The 23,472-nt window shown below is 39.4% G+C and overlaps 2 protein-coding genes across 3 annotated transcripts in view; both read left to right on the forward strand.

The window, feature by feature from the left end:
• The window catches only part of LOC307252796 (microtubule-associated protein RP/EB family member 1-like), a 16,332-nt gene extending 1,690 nt beyond the window's left edge, over positions 1-14,642 (forward strand). The window contains exons 2-7 of the mRNA XM_080030594.1: positions 537-666; positions 3,980-4,125; positions 8,769-8,967; positions 9,433-9,539; positions 10,264-10,416; positions 11,744-14,642. Coding sequence (XP_079886720.1) covers positions 546-666; positions 3,980-4,125; positions 8,769-8,967; positions 9,433-9,539; positions 10,264-10,416; positions 11,744-11,791 — 774 coding nt within the window. The 5' untranslated portion in view covers positions 537-545 and the 3' untranslated portion in view covers positions 11,792-14,642. The remainder of the gene's footprint in view (positions 1-536; positions 667-3,979; positions 4,126-8,768; positions 8,968-9,432; positions 9,540-10,263; positions 10,417-11,743) is intronic.
• A 2,477-nt stretch (positions 14,643-17,119) lies between these two features.
• LOC307252789 (acetyl-coenzyme A synthetase, cytoplasmic-like) overlaps positions 17,120-23,472 on the forward strand; it is a 31,422-nt gene continuing 25,069 nt past the window's right edge. For both annotated transcript variants that reach the window (XM_080030583.1, XM_080030584.1), the window contains exons 1-2: positions 17,120-17,872; positions 21,867-22,062. In XM_080030583.1, the coding sequence (XP_079886709.1) occupies positions 17,746-17,872; positions 21,867-22,062 (323 nt within the window). In that variant the 5' untranslated portion in view covers positions 17,120-17,745. The remainder of the gene's footprint in view (positions 17,873-21,866; positions 22,063-23,472) is intronic.

Below are 23,472 nucleotides of genomic sequence, written 5' to 3' on the forward strand. Positions count from 1 at the left end.
AATCGCATACTCTTTCTTTTTTCTATTCTACATACTACATCCAACGATAAAAAGAATCTAGTTAGGATGCAGTAGACATACTATTGGGACATACTTTTCTCTCTTATTTCATCATAACATTGCGCCTTGATCTTGCCTCTTGCTTTTATATCCGTCGCATCCCCGTTTGTTTTCATAACATGGACCTATAGGCTTCGTCGATGTTACGTCACTTCACGTGCGCACTGGATTGTGGGTCAGAATCGTCCAAATAGGATGCACTTTTCAACACTAACAATCTTGGCCGCATGAAGTAGACCATCCGGGTACTTCTAACCATCCTAAATCTGGCCACAAGAATCGACATCCTAAATCTTTTTTCTACATACTATATAGTAGAAAGTATGCGATTCGGAACGCAACCTGTGTTGTAATGATTGCACATAACGTGTAAATTAGTTCTCTATCACCACCTATCTGCTGCTACGCTTTGTTAGTGAGCTTTTACTGTGTCAGATAACCCAGTCCTCATGTAAATTCTTCCTCTGTGTCTCCAGGTGACCGACATGGCTGTGAACGTTTACTCCACCTCGGTGTGCAGCGACAACTTGAGTCGTCATGACATGTTGGCCTGGATCAACGAGTCTCTAAGCATGAACCTCAGCAAGATAGAAATGCTCTGTACAGGTAAGAAAAGTGCATTCATTCTAATATTCTACTATTCATTTGTCAGGTTAGTAATCGAGGCTCAATTCAGAATTTAAAAACTTAATAAAAAAAAATATATATTGTAATTTGTTTGTTCTTGTTTTTTTTTTTTTTTTTAGAACTTGGATTCAAATTTTCGTTCAGAGTTTTTTTTTTTTTTTAAGATATTTTTTGGGCATTTTTATGCTTTATTTGATAGTGCAGAGAGACAGAGGTGAAATGGGCCAGAGAGGGGAGAGACGCCTTACCAACTGAGCTAAAGGCGCCCCCCTGGTTCAGAGTTTTTGAAGCCCGTAAAATAGTATCCGGCACGTCCATAGAAATCACGAATACACATTTCATTAACGGACAGTTGTCAGACCTGAATCTCTTCCAGGATGTGTGTGTTCACGTTGGGAAATGTACGTGTAAAAGCACTGGTGACATTTTGCGTGACCGTGTGACTTCACTTGTTGTTTAGAGGAACGATAGGTCAGTCGCTGCTGAAGCTGAAATTCTTGACTATGTGAAAGTAGAATAGTGAAGCTTCTGTTTTCATCACATGAGTCATTACAACATGTCCTAGGTTTAGGTTTTGTTGTTTCAAAATAAAAATATAGGAATTGGCAGTAAGGAAGTGGTAAATATCTGTCTCTTGCGTGTGCAATCTTAAAGCTATAATATGTAACTTTTTAACAGAAATATTTGGTCTCTTTATTAGCTGCTCTATGTCTAAATAAATATCCATGTCCTAGGTTAAGACTTCGTTGTTGCAAAATAAAAGTAACAGTAAGTAATTGGCGTTTACCTGTCTGTAGAATATACAATCTTAAAGCTGTAGTAAGTAACTATTTAACAGGGATTTTTGGTCTCTTTACTGACTGCTCTGCCACGTCTAAATAATGACCCAACAGTTATCAAACAAATCATGTTTTTATTTTTCCATTTCTGTCACTAGTAATACATTTCTAATTTCACGTTACTTCTTGATTGCCTGTGTATTTCTGGTGCAAATGTAGAAGGGCAGACCGTAGAGTCTAGTCTAGTCACAGTCTAGTATAAATGGAATGGTTATGGTGGACAAACTGCAGTGAAAAATTATATATAAACAAAATTAAAATTTCTTTATTAAATTGAAAATCTTCCATAGAACAGTTTTAACAAAAGGTGATGTAGGCCAATAGTAAGATCTTTCTCTCTCTTGCCTAACCCTTTGAACTGTTAAACCCTTCAGGCCTTTGTCACGTGTGTGTGTGTGTGTGTGTGCGTGTGCGTGTGCGCGCGTGTGTGTGTGTTGTCCTGTTAGTCGTCTGTCTTGTTCATTTTGCTTGTGTGTAATTAAAAGGCGTGTCAGGACAGCGCATGATGTCACCACAGCTGTTCTAATCCCTGATGAACTAGTATATTAGTCAGATGGATTTTCATCTATAAGAGTGAATTTCAAAATAAGATGTTATCATTTGGCAAAGCAAGGCAAGTTTATTTATATAGCACAATTCAGACACATGGCCACTCAAAGTGCTTTACAGGGGCAAGATTAGAATACATAAAACACATTATAAAACATTTAAAAGCGAATAAAAGAAGCAAATAAAATGAAAATTGCAGGTTAAAATGGAAACAAAAATGTCTTCAGACTCGATTTAAAAGAACTGAGAGTTGCAGCAGACCTCAAGTTTTCTGGGAGTTTGTTCCAGATTGTTGGTGCATAATAACTAAAAGCTGCTTCTCCTTGTTTAGTCCTAACTCTAGGGACTGTAAGTAGACCTGTCCCAGACGACCTAAGGGCTCTGGACGGTTCATAACGTATCAGCATATCAGTAATGTATTTTGGCCCTAAACCAAAAAGAAAGAAGCTCTATACACTTTGACAAAATAAAACCAACGTAGGAATAACCATCTGCATGATCTGGACCATCTGTATTTTAAGAAGTGATGTCCTAATATGGTCATTTTATTTTATCGTGGGCACCTTGTTATTATGAACACTGCACTCAATACTAAAACCTGACAAAACGGCAGTAGTGTTAGTAGGGTAATGGTCATATTGTAGAAAGAATGTCACATAGACTAGGGCTGGTTGAACAGGGCGTTTTGTTCCTCCATACAAACACTCATTCTAAACAAACAAGAAGTTACAAGAACTAAGAATTTGACCTTACATAACATTCACTGTCAACTTTCATAACATGACCGGTTTGATCCCCAGCCCTAATGTGTATTTGTGTAGCCTGGCATTCTCAGACCTGCCGCTAGGCGCTGGCAAATTAAATTTGCTGCGCCTGTTGGTCTGGACACGCTCCGTTGAAGCTTTATCAAGAAAACCAGAAATCTGGGTCTCGCGTTTCAATTGGTTCTATCTAATATGGGCGCGCCAGAGCCCTTTGTATGGTACGGATATGTTGTGTGAGTTTGAGACTGCTTTGGCCTCGACCCTTAACGATTTGGAAGACGGCACTCAAATCTTTCATTAGCAAGTAAGTGGAATGTTCTGTTTTGCCGACAGACAACGGCAAACGTTTAATTTAACAGTTTAACAGCTGTTCGCTAAACGAACAGAGCTTAATACGTCACTTTGTGCATCGCTCTGATTGGTTGTAGTGCTATCCAACTGCGTGCAGTGGCATTTGAAATGCACGAGTAGGAGCCGCCCCTTGAGTTGGAAATTACTATTGATCGTGGCCAGACCCTCTATCGTTCAAGATATCAGGGTATGGATTTCCAGGCTAGTATTTGTGCTGTTTTAGTTCAAATAATTCGAGTAGTGAAGGTGTAAATGTGAACCCTTGAGCCAGGCAGACTACACTACGGGTGGAAGGTCTTTTTTAAATAGAGCTAGAGATTGTTTAGGAATGTGCCATCAGTGTTTAAATATAGAATTGTCTGTTAGTTTTCTCTGTTCTTACTTAAAAGGAAAACTAATTCTATTTTTAGTCTTTTCTTTTACTCCTCCTCAAAAAATGTTTCCAATCTTTTGTGGATTTTGAACAAGTGGCACGGTTGACCGTGACGTCAATGTTACTATATATGAGTTTTATACGTCATTATTTTTCATATTGTTGAAAGTGGGTCACGTAGATTAGGGCTGCCATTGTTGGAGAGTGTTTTTTTCTGTTTTGCGACTCTGTCTGTCTGTCTGTCTGTCTGTCTGTCTGTCTGTCTGTCTGTCTGTCTGTCTGTCTGTCTGTCTGTCTGTCTGTCTGTCTGTCTGTCTGTCTGTCTGTCTGTCTGTCTGTCTGTCTGTCTGTCTGTCTGTGTCCCCTTCCAATTATTTTCCTATGTTTAAATTGTATGTCATTTGTTCTTGTTCCAGGTGCTGCCTACTGCCAGTTCATGGACATGCTGTTCCCCAACTCAGTGCCTCTGAAGAGAGTAAAGTTTGGAGCCAAGCTGGAGCACGAATACATCCACAACTACAAACTGCTGCAGGTCTCATTCAAGAAGATGGGAGTCGACAAAGTAAGTTACAAGACACTTCACCCACCTTGGCTTGTGTGAATTTCGATAGTTAGCCTGGTGTGTGTGTGTGTATAGTTAGCCTGCTATCGGTGTGTGTGTGTGTGGGAACAGGTTTCCCTTGCAAAAGAGTCTCCAGTCTCAATGGAATTTACCTGTTTTGAATAAAGGTTAAAAAAAAGCGTACAAGCCTTAAATTACAAGGTGCATCCTAGATGAGCGCAGATGGTCTGGAAATGTATGAAGGATTTTCTGATCGTAAAGGACACTTTGACTTCACTTGTGGAAGCGTGTGTGAAGTGAGAATGCTATGGGGGCGTTTTATATATGAGCATAAAACAACAAACAAGCAAACAAAAGAGGGCTAGGACATGACAGTACACACATTTGGAAGCAGGTACAAAAAAGAAAAGCATAGGTGCAGTACACAATACAAATATTTCTCACATTGGAATGGAGTGAAATAGAATCAGGAGTCTTTATGTTTGTAGCGATCCCATTTTTTCCAGTATTCCTATAGGGCTTTTCTTGAAACTCAAAAGTCGCTTAAACAAAGTGTTGATGCAGTCAGACTCCTGCGTCATGTCTGTGATAGAAATCTGTGATACAGGAACTAGAAAGTTCTTTTTAATATACAACAGGAAACGTTGTGTAACACTTTTTTTTTTTTTTTTCGAGGTTTAAGTTTGACAACAATATCAACTTCTGCTTTTGATCCATTGCATATTGGACTATTTTTCACATATGATATCTAAGAAAAGTTTACCAGTATAAGAGTGCAATACCCATTTTATCAAGTTTAACATTACAATGACCTTTTCTGAACAGCAGCAGACTTCTTTAAAGCCAGTAGCAGAATGCAGAAAGGGAAAAATCATAGGAAAACATTTCCCCCCCCCCCCCTTTCTGCACTCAATAATATGTATAAATCAATAAAATATACTCATAATATTGTGCTAATTCCCTATAGTGTGAGAGGGGAGGGGAGAATAGTAAAGCTTCAGTTCTCCGCTGATCACAGGACAGAGTGGGCGTGTTGCTCAGTAATCTACAACAAGTTCACACTAATCCTCCACAATGAGACGACACTGACTCACACACTGCTACTGATCATGGCTTTAAACCTGCAGTGTGTAGAATTTAGGGTTTTATTTCCTAGCAGATTTTGTAGAAAATAATTATAATATCTATAAGTACATTTAATTTAGTGCATAATAGCTGAAATTTTTTTTTAAATTTATTTTTATTTTTATTAGAAAGGGTCTCATATATGTCCATATTTCTGCATATTTTGGACCAAGGCCTAGTTGCCGCCATCTTGAAAGTGTCATAGTTGGAATGTCATCAGGTGCATTGTTTAAAATGTAGAATTGTTCTTGTCCTTGAAGGCCACTGTAGCTTCTGTTATTATTCAAAAGGGTTGGGGTTACCCAGGGAACGTTGCATTCTAGAACTTTCAAGAACTTACTTGATGATGTCATATTACACACTGCACCTTTAAGGTCAGCTACTTACTGAACCGTGACTTTTGTGTACCGTTACATCCCTATGACTTAGACATATTATACAGTACAACGCAGAAAGGGAAAAAAACACACACAAAATCTAAGGATATTTTTTTTTCTTTTAATGTTTATTTGACAGGGACAATACATACAACATTGCCACAAAAAAATGGGAAAATGTGATGCATATAAGACGTCTAGCTTCAGCTAATTTGCAGTCTTTGTCCCTGGGTCAGGCTTTAAAATACAATCAAAGATACTAAATACAATAAATGCAGTGATAGAGATACAGTGAATAATACAATTAATAGGTACCATGAGTCAATACACACAGCTGTAGTTATACATTTCAGATTAAAACACAATTAAATTTAGCATTAAACATTAGTAAAGTGCTCTATTAAAATAACTTGAGAGACGTTAATGTTCACATTTCTGCTGCTTGAAGTCCAGAGTTTTTAAATCCAGACTGCTTTACGTTCTTGTTACTTGGAGAAGCGTAAACTAAATGTTTAGTCCCTTTTTATTAGACCAGACTTAGCGCATCGTATAAATACATGTACAGTAACTTCCACAGCTGTTCCTACTGCAGCCTGATATGTGTCATCGTCTCCACACCAGCTGAGCTGCTGATCCGCTCATGAGTCATTTAGGTCTCTCTTAGTGCTTTGTAAGTCTGCCTCTCACTCGCATCTCACTCGTTGGATACTATTTATTCTTAGTGTTTTGATATGTTACAGTAGCAAGACATTCATTCATAGGCAGTAATACAGTTAAAATTCTAAACTGTATTTTCTATTTTTATTATCTGCGTTCTCTGCTGGGTAGCACGGACATCGAACGTTCTCATGAACCGTTGGTAGTAGTTTCGCCCGTGTCTCAGATTGCACGCCGCACTTTTCATGTAAATCGGTTGAAATCCGTTGCTAAACAAATGAAAACTGGAAGATTTTGAGTTTGATGATAATGAGGAAGAGCTCCTGTGCTGTTGAAATCCCTCCTTGTTGCTTTGATGCCCAATCAAACCTCTGCGGCGTCTGGCGTGTAGTCACAATTTTCAGTTGGTACACGACGCGGCTCTGCAGGGCTCTTGAGGCCACCGCACAAGTATAAATCAGGCTTTAGTTCAGCACCACTCGTACTGGTTTGATACTATTTATTCATTTTTTTTGTTTGTTTATTATCTGTTTAATTTGTAAGACACACACTCATTGGGGCGCCCTTAGCTCAGTTGGTAGGGCGTCACTCCCCCCCGGGCCGGGCCCAGCAGCAGACCCGGGTTCGATTCCAGCCCGCGGTCGTTCTCTGCATGTCACTCCCCTCTCTGCCCCATTTCAACTCTGTCTCTACACTATCAATAAAGCATAAAAATGCCAAAAAAAAAATATCTTAAAAAAAAAAAAAGACACTCATAAGCAGGAGTCAGGAGTACAGTTGAAATTCTTAACTGTATTTTCTAAGTTTTTTTTTTTTTTTTTGTGTCACTCTTAGTTTTCCTTGACATGATGAAATGCTTTGTTCAGCTGCTGTAGAGACGGCCATGTTTTCATTGTACAGTATTCCAGCAGACGAACTTCACCATCTGCTTGAGTGTCAGTTTCCCCTTTCTCTATCGGAGGCTTTAAGAACGTCATGTTGATCCTGACACTTAAGATTATGTTTATATTGTCACAAGTCCAAAGAAGTAAGTGTGTGTGTGTGTGTGTGTCTTTTAACTGTGTATTCTATTCCAATAAAAGTTTGGTCTAACTTTTACCTTTTTTTGTCTTAAAAACCTGTAGAGTAGAGTGCGCCATGTTGGTTGTTAATTCTGTTTTGTCTTTAGTTGGTGTGTTCGCTTTTCAAGTTGTGTGTGTGTATGTTGTTAAGAAATAACTCCATAGATAAAGTATATATAAAAAAAAGTCCAAAGAATATAAAGGGCAGGGCCGACTCAGCTGCGTGTTGTTCAAAGTCTGTGTACTGTTCATGCAGCAGCTTGCAGGAGTATTGACAGAGCTCCCATCATTTATTCATAGGCCGGCTTCCTTCCTGCCTCCGTTGCTATTAGCTCATTACTGTAAATCACTTTGAGATGCCTGGACAGCGGCCCACTGTAACAGATACACATCACTGTGTTCATGGCTGTTCTGGGGATATAAGCCCAGGCATTGTGTGTGCACTTTGCCCTCAATTCATTGTGTGTGTGTGTGTGTGTGTGTGTGTGTGTGTGTGTGTGTGTGTGTGTGTGTGTGTGTGTGTGTGTGTGTGTGTGTGTGTGTGTGTGTGTGTGTGTGTGTGTGTGTGTGTGTGTGTGTGTGTGTGTGTGTGTGTGTGTGTGTGTGTGTGTGTGTGTGTGTGTGTGTGTGTGTGTGTGTGTACAGGGATCTTTGTGGAGACCAGTTTTAGCTTTTAACCATTGAAGTGAGGACATTTCGCCTGGTCCTCAATTCTTCAAAGGGCTGTTTGAGGGTTAACACTAGGTTTTAAGGTTCAGCTATGAATGAGGTTTATGTTAGTGTAAGGGCTGGGGTTAGACATTTAGTTTTGATGGTTAGGGTTAGTGTAAGGGTTGGGGTTAGACATTTAGTTTTGATGGTTAGGGTTAGGGTAAGGGGCTAGGGAATGCATTATGTCAATGAATGTCCTCACAAAGATGGAAGTGTTTGTGTAATGATGTCAGCTTCCTCCATTGCTTAGTAATTGTTTACTGCAGGGCCTTCCCCATTCCTGCTCATCATCAGGTCTTTACTGCCCCCCCCCCCCCCCAGGCAGGGGGAACAAAACCTCCCAACACAAGAACAGCCTCATAAACAAGGCCCCGGGCTCCCACTGACACACACGTTTATTAACTCCTTTTGCACACTAAGGCTGTGTTCCCATCCCCATACTATCTACTTTTTAGTATGGTAGAAAAAAGATTTAGGATGTCCTGATTCAGATTTTAGTATGGTTAGAAATACGTGGATGCCAACTAGATCCGGCCATTGTTAGTTTTGAAAACAGCATCCTATTTGGGCGGTTCTGACCCACAATCCAGTGCGCACCGGAAGTGACGTCGACGGAGCCTCCGTATGAAAACAAACTTTACCTGAAGCTACCGAACACACACCTCTCCAAACATCCAGGTCTTAATTATCTCTTTCTCTCTTATTTCTCCAGATCATTCCAGTCGACAAGTTGGTAAAAGGAAAGTTCCAGGATAACTTTGAGTACGTCCAGTGGTTTAAGAAGTTCTTTGACGCAAACTACGACGGAAAAGATTACGATCCCGTTGAAGCGAGACAGGGCCAGGAAGGAAGCATCGCACCCAGCAGCCAATCGGCTTTCAACAAGCCCCAGAAGAGGGTACCCGCGCAAGGTTGGTTTACTGTCAAATACACCTCCATCCCCCCTGTTTTGACATCTGGCTCATATAGTTCTCCAGTACTTTATTTATGGAGAAAATTAGATTTGAGATTTCAGGGAAAGCAGAGAAGTTTGACATAGTGTGACATCACACTAGTAACAATGTAGTGTTAGGATTAACAGGACAGCTGCGCCAAGGGAAGACTGAGGGAAGACTGAGGGAAGAAAAACCTCATTCATTATATCATAATAGTGATTTTATAATGATAGAACGCTGGTTCCGTATGGGTGAAGTATTCCTTTAAGTCAATAGATGGATAGATCACATAGATTATTCTAATTTCACATCACATACAAACATTAAATTGCAATACAAATTTGAATAATGTAGGTGTTATAAAACTTAGTACTGTAGATTTCACTTGATATTAAAGTTTTTTGTCCTCCTGTGATTAACCTTCCCTAACCTGTCCATCAGCTACCCAGAGGCCGCCCGTTGCCAAGGTAGCGCCCAAGACTCACGTCGCCGCGAGGCAACCGGCGAGAGGAGGAGGGGACGAAGAGAAGGCTGAGATCATCAATGAGGTGTGTGTGTGTGTGTGTGTGTGTGTGTGTGTGTGTGTGTGTGTGTGTGTGTGTGTGTGTGTGTGTGTGTGTGTGTGTGTGTGTGAAATAATAACATGAGCTTGTTTTAAAGGTGCTCTGAGGAACTCTGTGTGTGTTAGTTCTAGCGCCCCCTTTGGACTAAAAGCGGTAGTGTTTTTACTACGCCAGCTGTTGTTCCTGGGTGAGCGTATATACCCATGACAAAGGCATGAAGAAAAACAATATAAAAATAGCATTCTTTACACTGATGGTCTCGTTTGCTGTGACATGTAATTTATGATCATCAGAGATGAGACGGTTTCAGAAATATTTTAAAGTTCCTTATAGCACCTTTTTAAACCTTTTGAAGAACATATGTTAAAGTTAAAGGAATACTTCTCTCATACGTAACCGGCGTTCTATCGTTATAAAATAACTATTATAATATAATGAATGAGGTTTTTCTTCCCTCAGTCTTCCCTTGGCCCAGCTGTCCTGTTAATCCTAAACCTACATTTTTACTAGTTTGATGTCACACTAGTAAAATGTAGGGTTAGACAGTGAGACCATAAAACACTCTTTCTGCCCTTTCTCAGGCTAGGATGAACCGATTTCTAAAATGTTTGCACATTTATGCTACATAGGATCTCAGAGTTCAATACACCTTCATATTTCCACCGGTGAAGTAGGCCTTTAATTTTGTTTGGTCCTGTTATTCCTACAGATTGAGAACCTGAAGACCACGGTTCAGGACCTAGAAAAGGAACGAGACTTTTACTTTGCAAAGCTGCGGAACATTGAGCTGTTATGTCAAGAGAAGGACGGAGAGAGTGACCCCACTCTGCAGGGAATCATAGACATCCTCTATGCAACAGACGTGAGTGTTTAATACGTTTTTATTATCACTTTTTTTCTTCCTTTTTATGAAGTTTGCCATAATTCTAAAGGAAAAAGGTTTGGCTAAGACGCTAGCTCAATGCTAACATATAATGGAAAGCAGGGCAATTGTCTATTAATTTTTTTTACATGATCAGTTATGCAACAGTACATTCACACATAAGCACCGTCAAGTTAATATAGCATATCTAAGGCTTTTTCTACGCAGTATATTCCATTTAATAAAAAGTAGGATAAACACACCACCACACATTCTAGTGGAGCAGAAGTCCTCATTGAGAGGGGTTATTTCTGTGTGACTCTATACTTTGTCTATGAGGAATATTTTACATACTCAACCTTTAAAGCCAAATTCTTCTAAATGTGCTGCGTAAACAATATGTTCTCAGTTGAATTCCAGATTACAGCCCATGTGCTGTTCACAGCAGCTGATGCCTTTCTGTGAATTCCTGCAGAGGAATGGCATGCAGCTCGCTCACCGAGGCTCACAGATTTCACTGGCTCAATATCTGTAAGGTTTTAGACTGTTTGTTGGACAAAACAGGACACAAGACCACTTTATTTAATGGTTTTTCGCACTATTATCTTAAAATGTTATTGAGAAAATGATAAATCAAGAAAATAATGGTTGGGGGAATCTATATTTTTAGACAAACAGGACATTAGAACACATTAAACTCCTTGTTCTCACAATTTTTTTTTTTACATTTTATAGACAGAATGATAGCTCAAGAAAATAATGTTCAGATTAATACACATTTTAATAACCGTTAGTTGCAGCTCTTGTCTTATCTTGTCTTGTTCAGTTTGAGTGAGTGTCGCCTCAATGTCTGTCTGTGGTTATTTATATTTAAAAATACAATGATGCACACAGAGCAGAAAGGCTTTCAGACAACACGGCTCCCTCCCACATTGAGGCTTTTCAAAATATAGATTTTTTTTAAGAGCTTTTTCGTTTTGATTTCTTAGGGACAGGCCTATTGTCTCTGATAATGTGTTAACATCTCATTCTCTCTCCCTCCCTCCCTCCCTCTCTTCCCTCTCTCTTTCTCCCTCCCTCTCCCTCCCTCTCCCTCCCTCTCTATCTCTCCCTGTCCCTCCCTCTCTCTCTCTCCCTCCCTGTCCCTCCCCCTCTCTCTCTCTCCCTCCCCCTCTCTTTCTCTCCCTCCCTCCATTCCCCTCTCTCTCTCTCCCCCCATTTTTCTCCCCCTCTCTCTCCCCACCCTCTCTCTCCCACTCCCTCTCTCTCCCTCCCTTCCTCCCCTCCCTCCCTCTCTCCCCTCCCCCCCCCCCCCTCTCCATCACAGGAAGGTTTCGTGATACCGGATGCGGAAGCTGAAGGCGACGTGGAGTAGAAAAAGAAGAGTTTTAATATTCAATATTCAAGACTGCGATCATCTTTCCTCTTGAGATGTTCTGGTCTACCAACGAATGAATGAACGAACCCAACATGAGATCCACCATTTTGGTTTTTATATCCAACAACCAAACTGTATCTGGACCCTCAAACTCTGACCTCTGGCTGAACCCAACTCCCCAAACCTGCCGGACTTCAGCTCAATATTCTATCAATAATCAATCAATAATATCGCTCACTGCCGAATCTTCCTGCAAACACAACCTTCCCCTGTTAATCAGATGGTGCACCACATATCTGGTTTATGTAATGGACTTGTGTGTGTGTGTGTGTGTGTGTGTGTGTGTGTGTGTGTGTGTGTGTGTGTGTGTGTGTGTGTGTGTGTGTGTGTGTGTGTGTGTGTGTGCGCAAAAATGAATTAGCAACATAATAAAAATATGAAGAACCTCCAGTGAAGACCCGGCTGTCCGCTCCCCATTCTAAACTGATTCTAGAATCTTGAACACATTCCACAAACGGAACATTGCTTTTTATTTTTTATTTTTCTTAACCAACAGATGTGTTATTGTATTTTCACTCGTTGGTCTCAATTTTAGTCCCGTTAACTGTTAATTGTGCGATTTTTATTTTTAATTTAATTTTTTAATAAAGCAAATTTAAAGCTTTAGTGCGTACACTTTTCATATTGATTGAATGTCGGTTGCAAAAGCCATCGCCAAGTGGAATTGACACAAAGTTTAAATAAGCCCATCAGCTCCACAAAACTCTCCCTCTCTGTATTTCAGAAATGTTTCAGTTGTTGATTCTACTGCTATAAGAAAAAAACCTGGACGTACAGCAGAAGGTATAAAATCCATGCACCATCACTGAAGGCTTTTACCTCATGTAGATGGCGATGCACTGACACAGTGTTGTTGTAATTACTCAGAATTCCTCATTGGGGGGGGCGACAGAATTTACGCACTATAGTTTTACGCAGACCAGCCGATGTAGCCGCCATGTTTTCTAAAGTAACTGAAGGGCTCAGAGTTTAGTTTGGGACAGTGATGGCCGGGTCTTCTTTTCCAAAACCAAGGTTGGGACAATTTGCTCATTTAGTTCAGCTTTTCACGAGCGTTTGTAAATGTATGTTAACTGTTCTACCACATCACCCTTCCACTCCATTTTATTTTGTCATGTTGCACCATTTATTTTTTTGGGCTCCTTGTCAGCCATGGTCTCAACTTTATACATTAGTTTTATATTTAGGTTGAGGTTTTTTTCTCTCTCCTTTATCGCGCAAATACAATTTTCAATTTTTTTTTTTTTTTCGAGCTGCGACAATAAAGAGAAAAAAGTGGGGGTTTTTTGGGAGATGGAAAGTGCCTGTTCTTAAACTCGACTTTGTGTGTTTTTAATAAAAAAATATGTGAGATTCTTAATTCTAGGAAAGTGTCTCGCAGTACTCTCCTGTATTAAAAGCCTTCGCAGCCTTTTTGAGTCAACATGCCAAAAAGAAAGTTACAAACGGCCCAATTAGTCAGATTCAGAGGTGATTAGTTTTTGTCTCTTTGAAAAGCACATGCTCTGTTTTATACCAGTGGCTCTTTAAACGATAGAGCGTAGAGACTGTGTTCGAAAAGCCCTACTAACGTCCTACTCGTACTAATTTTGACGTCAATTTGAGTATGTGACGGTTGTGTAGGCGAGAAATGCCCGGATGAGTACTAACTTCCGGGAAGATTTTGTGTATGGATCGATAGGTTACATTTCCAACTCAACCGCCCCACAATGCATTGCGTCTTTTCAAGCGGCATGGAAGTTTTTTTTTAAAATTCTTAATTGCTTCTGTATACTTCAGTGTAAACGGTCCGACGAACCTCGCATGCACAATGGATGGTTAAGTAGACGGTATGCAGTATATACATGTAGAGTATGTAAGAGGGAGGACGTTAGTAGGGCTTTTCGAACACACACACTGAGCTACATGTAGCATCTTCTGCTAACATCACAGACTGATTGATTTGTCACAAAGCTGTTCATGAAATATGGGATCAATGCGTTCGAACATTTCTGAAAGTTTTTTTTATTTTTATTTTTTCCAACACCGCAATTCCCTGATTTTTAATTTTTAATAGATATTGTGCATCTTATTTGAGACCAGTTTTCCTCCTCTGTACTCTACTGTAAAACATGTTGTGTATCAAATTTGAAACGACACACACAGACTCTTCACAGCAACTTTAACTTTAATCAATGGCCTTATTCTGTAAAATACATTTTGTTTCATAAAACCTGTTTCATTTTTTTTCTTTCCGTTTAATGTAAGTCTACTGTATGTGGCGGGAGAATGTCTGTAATGTTAGTCATGTTATAAATGTGTTCTGGACAATAAACCTTTGAGGTATTTTGGAGAAAAACTCAAACACAAAATACATATTTATGGTTTTAATTCAAGATGCAGCTTTGTCTCCACAGTGATGTATGAAATATGCCTTGCGTACCAAATCACTTGATTCTTTTTACTATACTACATACTAAATCATGCTGGTTTCCATACTGCAAAATGCAATTGGACGTATTTGGTCTACCGGGTATTTTTGGCATACTGCATTTGATCTGCATGTATTGGGACATCTTAAATCATTTTCTGCCATTCTAGATGGTATGGGAGTATGAGGATTGGAACGCAGGGATGGACTTTTACGAAGCGATCGGATGATTGAGGAAATTATTTAGTGTTTGAATGTCGTAGCCTCACGGTTTTAACTTCATGATTAGATGTTTCAATGTTGCACACAATCAGACGGTGCCTCGGGATTTTTGTATTTTCTGGTTCAGCCTTCAGTAAAATAAAAATAATAACTTTTTTTCAGAATGCATACTTTTTATTTTATTACACTGGAAATCTCTGAAATAGTGAGTTTGTAGTTTCTGGACACAGTCGAGCTTTGTGGTGTGGTGAAGGGCGAGGCGAGTGCAGTAACTTATTTTGTGTTTGGTCTCCGTCCTCCAAACTCAGTGGATTTAAAATCAAACTTTGATTATGAGGTTATCGCTCTGGCTGACAAATATTACTGTCCAAAGCTTTTACAGAACAGATTTTGGATTCAGCCTTTATTTCCCATTTTATAAATAAAATAAAAATACTATATGTACAGGTGTACAAAATGTGTTTTTGATATGTTTTGAAGAAAAAAATGTCTCACAAATCAGACAATGAACAACATATGAACAAATCCTTCTGTAATAACCTTCAGAATAGTGCTGGGAATGATTATGGAAAGTTTAGTCGATGTAAGTGCTTTGGAAGTTGAGATTTTTGGTTCAGAGAATTGAAAAATACTAATGTTGAGATAATGGCCGTTTAAGTTGGTTGTATAGGAGGAATATACAGACGCAAACGGTCAAATAAACACCTAAATGTTAATTTTGAACCTTTTGATTTATGAAAAACGCATGTTAATCGAAGCAAAATAGCCAAAAAATCTCAAAATTAACCAGTGCTTGAAAGAACAACAGTTTTCACCTACATTTTCTCACCTTTAAAATGTTCATGTGACACAGATGTTACAACATCACACATCACATTAAAGAGCTGACAGAATGTTTTAATTTAGTCATTTTTAAATTTTCAGAAAATACTAGTAATAATAATTCACAAGAGTTCACTGTGGTAACAACTGATAATCATGATAAATATAATAATAATATAATGGGCCAGTTTCGCAGACATGGATTAAGCTTAGTTCTGGACTAAATTGTACTTTCAATGGACAATCTCCATTCAAAATTCCATTTAGTCCAGGACTAGGCTTAATCCATGTCTGTGAAACTGGCCCAATGAGTTACAAGTTACTGTTACAGAAAATAAAACTGAATTTCCATGGCAACACTTTTTTTTGTGTGTTCAATTAAATTATGTTTATTTAGGCAGGTGACAGTGCAGATTTCTATCTGGCTGTCTATCTATCTATCTATCTATCTATCTATCTATCTATCTATCTATCTATCTATCTATCTATCTATCTATCTATCTATCTATCTATCTATCTATCTATCTATCTATCTATCTATCTATCTATCTATCCATCCATCCATCCATCCATCCATCCATCCATCCATCCATCCATCCATCCATCCATCCATCCATCCATCCATCCATCCATCCATCCATCCATCCATCCATCCATCCATCCATCCATCCATCCATCCATCCGCCTAAATACTGCAGTCTTTTTTTCTTTAAAAGTAGAACCTTATCGCCCCCTGCTGTTTGTGTCGGAGATAGGTAGGTGGATCGATAGATTTATATTATATCAAATATAAATGCAACGCACGTTTTCGACCATAGAGGGCAGTGTTCAACAAAACACCGACCGTCAGACCTGTCTATGATTCTAAAAACATTCTAAACAATTATTTTGCAAACAGAAGAGTCAGAAACATATAAAATTAGGTCCAGCTCTTTCAAAATAAAACATACATGTCACTATGAGCCCTTTTTGTACATAATATAACACATAATAAACGGGCAGATAAGAAAATGCATATACAATTTCCTATGTATATATATTAATTTAAAGGTGCAGTGTGTAATATGACATCATCAAGAAAGTTCTACAAAGTTCTAGAATGCAACACTCCCTGGGTAACCCCAACCCTTTGAATAATAACAGAAGCTACAGTGGCCTTCAAGGACAAGAACAATTCTACATTTTAAACAATGCACCTGATGACATTCCAACTATGACACTTTCAAGATGGCGGCACTAGGCCTTGGTCCAAAATATGCAGACATATGGACATATATGAGACCCTTTCTAAGGGAAAAAATAATAATTCAATACAAATGTTTCAGCTATTATGCACTAAATTAAATGTACTTATGGATATTATAATTACTTTCTACAAAATCTGCTAGGAAATAAAAACCCAAAATTCTACACACTGCAGGTTTAATACTTTCTTTAGACTTAAATGCATTCTACTTTAATTGTATTATGCCTAAATGTATCTGTACGTTCACGTTGTAAAGTATAGTTGTTTTTGTATAAATAAATAATTTGTATTTGTTCTTTTTGTTCTTACTTCCATTGTTTGTGCTTTAGTAAAAATTGACCAGTGAATGTTGGAAAAAAACAGATGTTATGTTGTGCCTTCTGTAGCTCACCTGAACGCAACGCGCTGTCCACTTTAACAGCGTGAGTCTTATAAATTCTGACTTTTTCTAGTAGAACGCGAAGGCACCTTGACGTGATTGGCTGGATGTTTCACTGTTTCAGTGCCACACACACACACACACACACACACCCTCACGCTGTTAGCACCCGAAGAAGAAAGCAGGTAAACTGACAGCGCCGAACTGACCTCCACTGGTTCGCGGGCATTATGAAGGACATTTTAACCACTTAAAACCAAACAAAAACACTTATAAACAAGTCGCTACGTCAGGAATGAAATGTTTTACTAAAGCGCGCTTGTGACGTGAGCTCGTTCGATTTTCTTCTTCGTCTCCTTCTGAAGTGGAGCTAGCATTAGCCTTGTTAGCTCATAGAAAATACATTCATATCTGTTTGTGTGTGTGTGTGTTAGCTTAGCTGCTGGACTTCTTTCAAGAACGAGGATATCATTGCAACCAAAACAAACGACCCAGGATTTAACCTTGCACACAACTGCATCTGCGCAAGTGCTGGATATAGAAGGGGGGCGGCGGAGTTGCAAAGTAACAATTAAACGAAATAAATAAACAACAGAACATAACAAACGTCCTGCAAAAGAACGAGGAAGTGAGCGTGCATTGCATTGCTGTCAGTGCGCCTCTGCAGCTGACACACACGGGGACCTTGCAATAGCTGTTGTCGGTCAGTTATTTTTACTCAATACTTTTTTTTTTGTGGAATTTTTTTTTTCGTACAGTTTTTTCTCTCCTAATTTTTGGATTGAATCGGGTGAAATCGACCAGTTTCCGAGATGATTCCGGACAAGGCGCCGAAGGAGAACGTGTTCCACGGGTCCAAAGACTTGAAGAAAGAGGCTCACGTGCCAAGCTTCGATAAATATAAAGAACTCTATCTGAAGTCCATAGAGAATCCCGATGGTGAGTTTTAGTGTGTGTGTGTGTGTGTGTGTGTGTGTGTGTGTGTGTGTGTGTGTGTGTGTGTATACAGCAGTCAGTCATTGGCAATGCAATTCTTAAGTCCCAGGCTCCTGTGTGTGTGTGCTCCCTTCAACAATGCAATAAACACAAGTGAAGAGAGCAACACCTGAGACACAAATAAACACAACAGTAGAGCAAAGACACGGTGCAGATAGAAAGCGTAGAGGTAAGGTGCTCCATATTAGAAATATACAGTAAGTTTAGAATGCAGAATAAATAAAGTCAATTCTAGACAAAATATAATACTGTACTGTACTTAGAAATAACAATAAAACTGCAGCGCTGTTAAATGGTCCAGGAAAGGCTGACATATCTGTTTACATTTTCCTGCTTTCCCTGAAATTCTCATAACAGATTTTCTCTGGGGGCGACTGTGGCTCAGTTGGTAGAGCGGGTCGGCCGATGATCAAAGGGTTGGAGGTTCGATCCCCGCCCTGCCACCTGTGTCATAGTTGTTGTGTCCTTGGGAAAGACACTTCACCCACCTTGCCTCATGTGAATGTCGATAGTTAGCCTGCTATCGGTGTATGAATGTGTGTGTGAATGGTAACGTGTAAATGGGAACAGGTCTCCCTTGCAAAAGAGTCTTTGGACTCAATGGGATATACCTGTATAAATAAAGGTTAAAAAAAAAAAAAAAAAAAAAGATTTTCTCCATATATAGAGTGCTAGAGAACTCCATGAGCCACATATCAAAGCAGGGGGCTATCTCCTTATCCCAAACCTTAAGAATCAATTTTTTTAGCGATAACCATCCCATACAAATTATGCTTATTGAGACTTTATAATACAAAAGTTTGCTTTGTAATGTTATAGTAACAATTGGCTACATTGTGCCATATTCTTTATCCAAGCAACAACTGTTCATGCATAAGATTTCTTCCAGTTAAAAAGCTATCAATTGTTTTATGCCTGCAGTACAGCAAAATCAACAACTGGTGTAAAATGAAAATAGAGAGTTCCTAGTACGGACGCTTAAATATATTTAAAAGTTTGTTCAATTCATATAGAGTTTCAGAGGAGGGGGATTTGTTTACATGTGCAGTTATTTAAAGTGTAACTGCACCCTTTTACTTGTTTTTTGAGATATAAGCTGAATTAAATCACTATGTTGTTTAGGAACACATATATGCTGGTGTTAATATTGAAAAAAAATGCAATATGTTAAATATCGGCAATTCAAGAAATGTTTTGTATTGTAAATCATTTTAGAACTTTACTAAGATTTGAAAAAAACTTTTTCCTTCGGATTCGAAAAATGACGTACATGGGACTTTTTTGACCCCATGTACGTCATCACGTCGCCGCAAAGCCAGGCACGCTCTTCACAGGTCCATGGCATGGACATATAAAGAAATGGACACCGTATTGAAAAATGGCGCTCATTCATTCCTATGAAAGCTTCTCATTGGCGCAGAGAAGCAACAAGGAAGCTGCCATATTGCTTTCATGAGAGCCCTGGCACGCCCGAGTGTATGACGTAGTGGCGCCATCGACCTATCAAGAAAGAGGGGGCGGCAACGGGCGGCAAGCGTAGCGGGCTGCCCACTCCCTCCTCCTCCCTCGAAAACAAACTGAAAGCCGTTAAAAGCCGTTGGGCTAATAAAACGCTTGATGTGGCGTTTTGAAATGAAAAAACTTCAGGTTTAATAGTATATGGTCTAAAGATAAGTTTGAGCCTATGATTGATATCCAGAAAAATTTTGCGGCGACACAATCTTGTTCGCCGCTTGTATTGGTGTGGACGGGAAAATCTGCCTTAGGGCTTTCATGGAAAATAAGCTCCCATTCACAGCATGCAGTACTAATGGGTTGGCCACTAGTCCATGCTGGTTGCTCGGAAAAGGCAGTGTCCTGGGGCCCTGGTCCATGGCTGGTCCGTGAGCTACTACTGTTATACTGTCCCTCCAAGGATGTTATTTCGGGGGTTAACACCCTTCACTTCTACCGACAGTGTGTCTGCAATATCTCGCTTGCGCGAACACACACACACACACACACACAGACCCGGACTCGTTCATTGTTTCACTTTATTGACACACGCTACCGCTCGCTCTCCTCACTCACACACACACACACACACACACACACACACACACACACACACACACACTGCCGCTCGTTCACTTGCGCTACTCGGTCTCCTAACACTACGATAGAAACACCCGCCAACAATTTAGAATAAGGAAAGTCCTCCACCTCAGACGACCTATCTGTGTGGCATATATGAGCTCACTGTGTAGCGACAGGGCCGTTAGACTTTGTGTCACTCGATATTTCAATGAAGTCATGTCATTCAGATCTTCCTGAGTGATAGCTAGCAGCTAGCCCCCTCCTTCACAGACACTGCGCCCCCCCCCCTTCCCGAAAGTCGGCCGGCTGATGTCGGAATGTTTAAAAACAATGGTTCTCAAACGGAATTCAGAATCCATGGTCTGAAAGCATTTTTCAAAATCGTGCAGTAGCTCAAACAGGGGGTGCAGTTACCCTTTAAAAAAAAAATTACTCTACAAGTAATTTTTAGTATAAAATTATTCTAAAATAAAAAATGAATTATTTTGAGGCTTGAGGCATAATCTTCCAGTATTGTTTTTCAGAAAAACATTATTGATGAAGTATTTGGGGCTTTTATAAGATGGGACATTGACGTTTATACAGCCCACACTGAAGATTTGTTTTAGTTGTATCCTAGTAGTAAGGAAGTAATGTTGGATGGGCGTGGCAGAGAGAGAGAGAGAGAGAGAGAGAGAGAGAGAGAGAGAGAGAGGTAATATTGGGTGGGCGTGGCGGCAGCTACCTCAGAATTTAACAAGTTAGGAGGAATTCAAACAAGTTTATCTAGTCGGGGTGATAGATAGAGGGAGAGAGAGAGAAAGAAAGAGGGAGATAAATGATAGATAAATAGATGGATAGATAGGGAGGGAAAGAGAGAGAGAGAGACGACAGACGTTGATACCAGTTATTACACTGGAGCTGCAGCATGCCTCAAGGATGACTGGCTGTTGTGATATACAGTATAAGTTTGAGGTATCCTTGGAAACGCCTTCTTTAACGAGAAGGGAAAGTTACAGCCCGCGCACCGTACAATGTCTTTACTCAGCTGTGTCAAAGTTTATGATATGAGCTGGTGAATCATTTTACTTTATTACTTACAGTATGTCTGGCCTAGTTTTGGAGATAAAATAAAAACAAACAAGCAATTATTTGATCCATAATTTTAATTTGTATTATTGTTTATCCGTTTAAAAAAAAAAATCAGATAATCTTGTCAAGGCTCCTGCAATGTTAGGATGTTCTGTTTTAGATCAATACATAAGTAATACAAATTTTATTTATTGGGGGTGCCCTTAGCTCAGTTGGTAGGGCGTCCCCCCCATGGGCCTCGGCCAGCAGCGGACCCGGGTTCGATTCCAGCCCGCGGTCGTTCTCTGCATGTCACTCCCCTCTCTGCCCCATTTCAACTCTGTCTCTACACTATCAATAAAGCATAAAAATGCCAAAAAAATATCTAAAAAAAAAAAAAATAGATTGTATTTATTGAAGCACCTTAAACAGAATTAACTCCACAAAATGCATCACAGGAATACAAACTTAAAATAAATAAATAAGACAATAAACCATACAAAATTAAAACAAAATACATAAAAATTGCCATAAAAATATTCCAACAAATGCAAAAAACGCAAATTTAATTGTTTTAGATAAATAAATAATAAGTTAAATAAACAAATAATAATAATAATAATAATAATAATAATAATAATAATAATAATAATAATAATAATAATAATAATAGAAGGAATTTAGGATAAACTTAGAATAAAATAGGACAATGAAAAAAAAGCTAAAAAATAAAATGACACTTACTGAAAATAAATAATTAAAATAAATTGCAGAAAAATCCCTAATTTAACCTTTATCTTTATTCCCTTAGAGTTCTGGGGCGACGTTGCCAAAGATTTCTTCTGGAAGACCAAACACTCGGGCCGTTTCCTCGACTACAACTTTGACGTGACGAAAGGACAAATCTTCACCAAGTTCATGGAAGGAGCGACCAGCAACATCTGCTACAACCTGCTCGATCGCAACGTGAACGAGAAGAAACTGGGAGATAAAGTGGCTTTCTACTGGTTAGTGCTGGTGTGTGTGTGTGTGTGTGTGTGTGTGTGTGTGTGTGTGTGTGTGTGTGTGTGTGTGTGTGTGTGTGTGTGTGTGTGTGTGTGTGTGTGTGTGTGTGTGTGTGTGTGTGTGTGTGTGTGTGTGTGTGTGTGTGTGTGTGTGTGTGTGTGTGTGGGGGCTGGCTCTCTGAACTCAATAACCGGCCTGAATACCAACAGATTGGATGAATGAAGCAGCATTCGTCCTCCCTCCTTTGTCCATTATTCTTCTTTCGTTCTTTTCTCTCTCTCTCCCTCTCTCTCTCTCTCTCTCCCTCTCCCTCTCCCTCTCTCTCTCTCTCTCCCTCTCCCTCCCTCCCTCTCCCTCTCTCTCCTAAAGTGCACTCTTCTTCAACTGCACCATCCTAAATCATTTCTGCTTGCTGGCTCTCTGTCATTGTGTGGGATTGCCTTCGTTTACTGATGCGCCCTGATTTAAAATTGTACTGAATCTGATGTACTCTCACTCACCCTAGCATGAGATGTAGGGTTAGTACATTCATACCCTAATAGCAGCTGTCTCTATGTATGTTGTGTTTCAAAGGGGACATGTTTAGTATTTTGATCTCCCCATTTGTCCCTGACATTCAAACCTGCTGTTGTGTGTGTGTGTGTGTGTGTGTGTGTGTGTGTGTGTGTGTGTGTGTGTGTGTGTGTGTGTGTGTGTGTGTGTGTGTGTGTGTGTGTGTGTGTGTGTGTGTGTGTGAGAGAGACTGTGTGTGTGTGTGAGCGAGAGAGAGAGAGAGAGAGAGACTGTGTGTGTGTGTGTGAGAGAGAGAGAGAGAGAGAGAGAGACTGTGTGTGTGTGTGAGCGAGAGAGAGAGAGAGAGAGAGACTGTGTGTGTGTGTGAGCGAGAGAGAGAGAGACTGTGTGTTGCACCAGCCTGTGTAACAGTCAGTAATAGATCAGTGTCTTTCAAGAGCATAACCTGTAAATAAAGTCAAATTTATTTATAAAACGGTTTCGAGGAATCGAGTTCACTACAGTTTACTAGACAGTCTACTACAGGTCAAACTCGTATTATTAGAATATCATATCAAATGAATTGGAATTGAGGCAAGAATTCATGCAAAAAGGGGCCCAAACCAAGTACTGAGTACATATGGATGATTATACTTTATAGAGGGCTGACATTTCTGTATTGAAAATCCCTTTTTTATTGATTTCATGTAATATTTAAATGTTCTGAGATTTTGAATTTGGGGTTTTCAAAAGCTGTAAGCCATAATTATCAAAATTATAAAAAATAAAGGCTTGGAATATCTCACTTTTGCATGTAATGAGTCTATATAATATATTAGTTTCACCTTTTAAGTTGAATTACTGAAATAAATGAACTTTTGCACGATATTCTAATTTTTCGAGTTTCACCTGTACACGAC

The sequence above is a fragment of the Ammodytes marinus genome (genome assembly GCF_949987685.1).
Source record: "Ammodytes marinus genome assembly, chromosome: 7".
NCBI classification, from domain to species: Eukaryota; Metazoa; Chordata; class Actinopteri; order Uranoscopiformes; family Ammodytidae; genus Ammodytes; species Ammodytes marinus.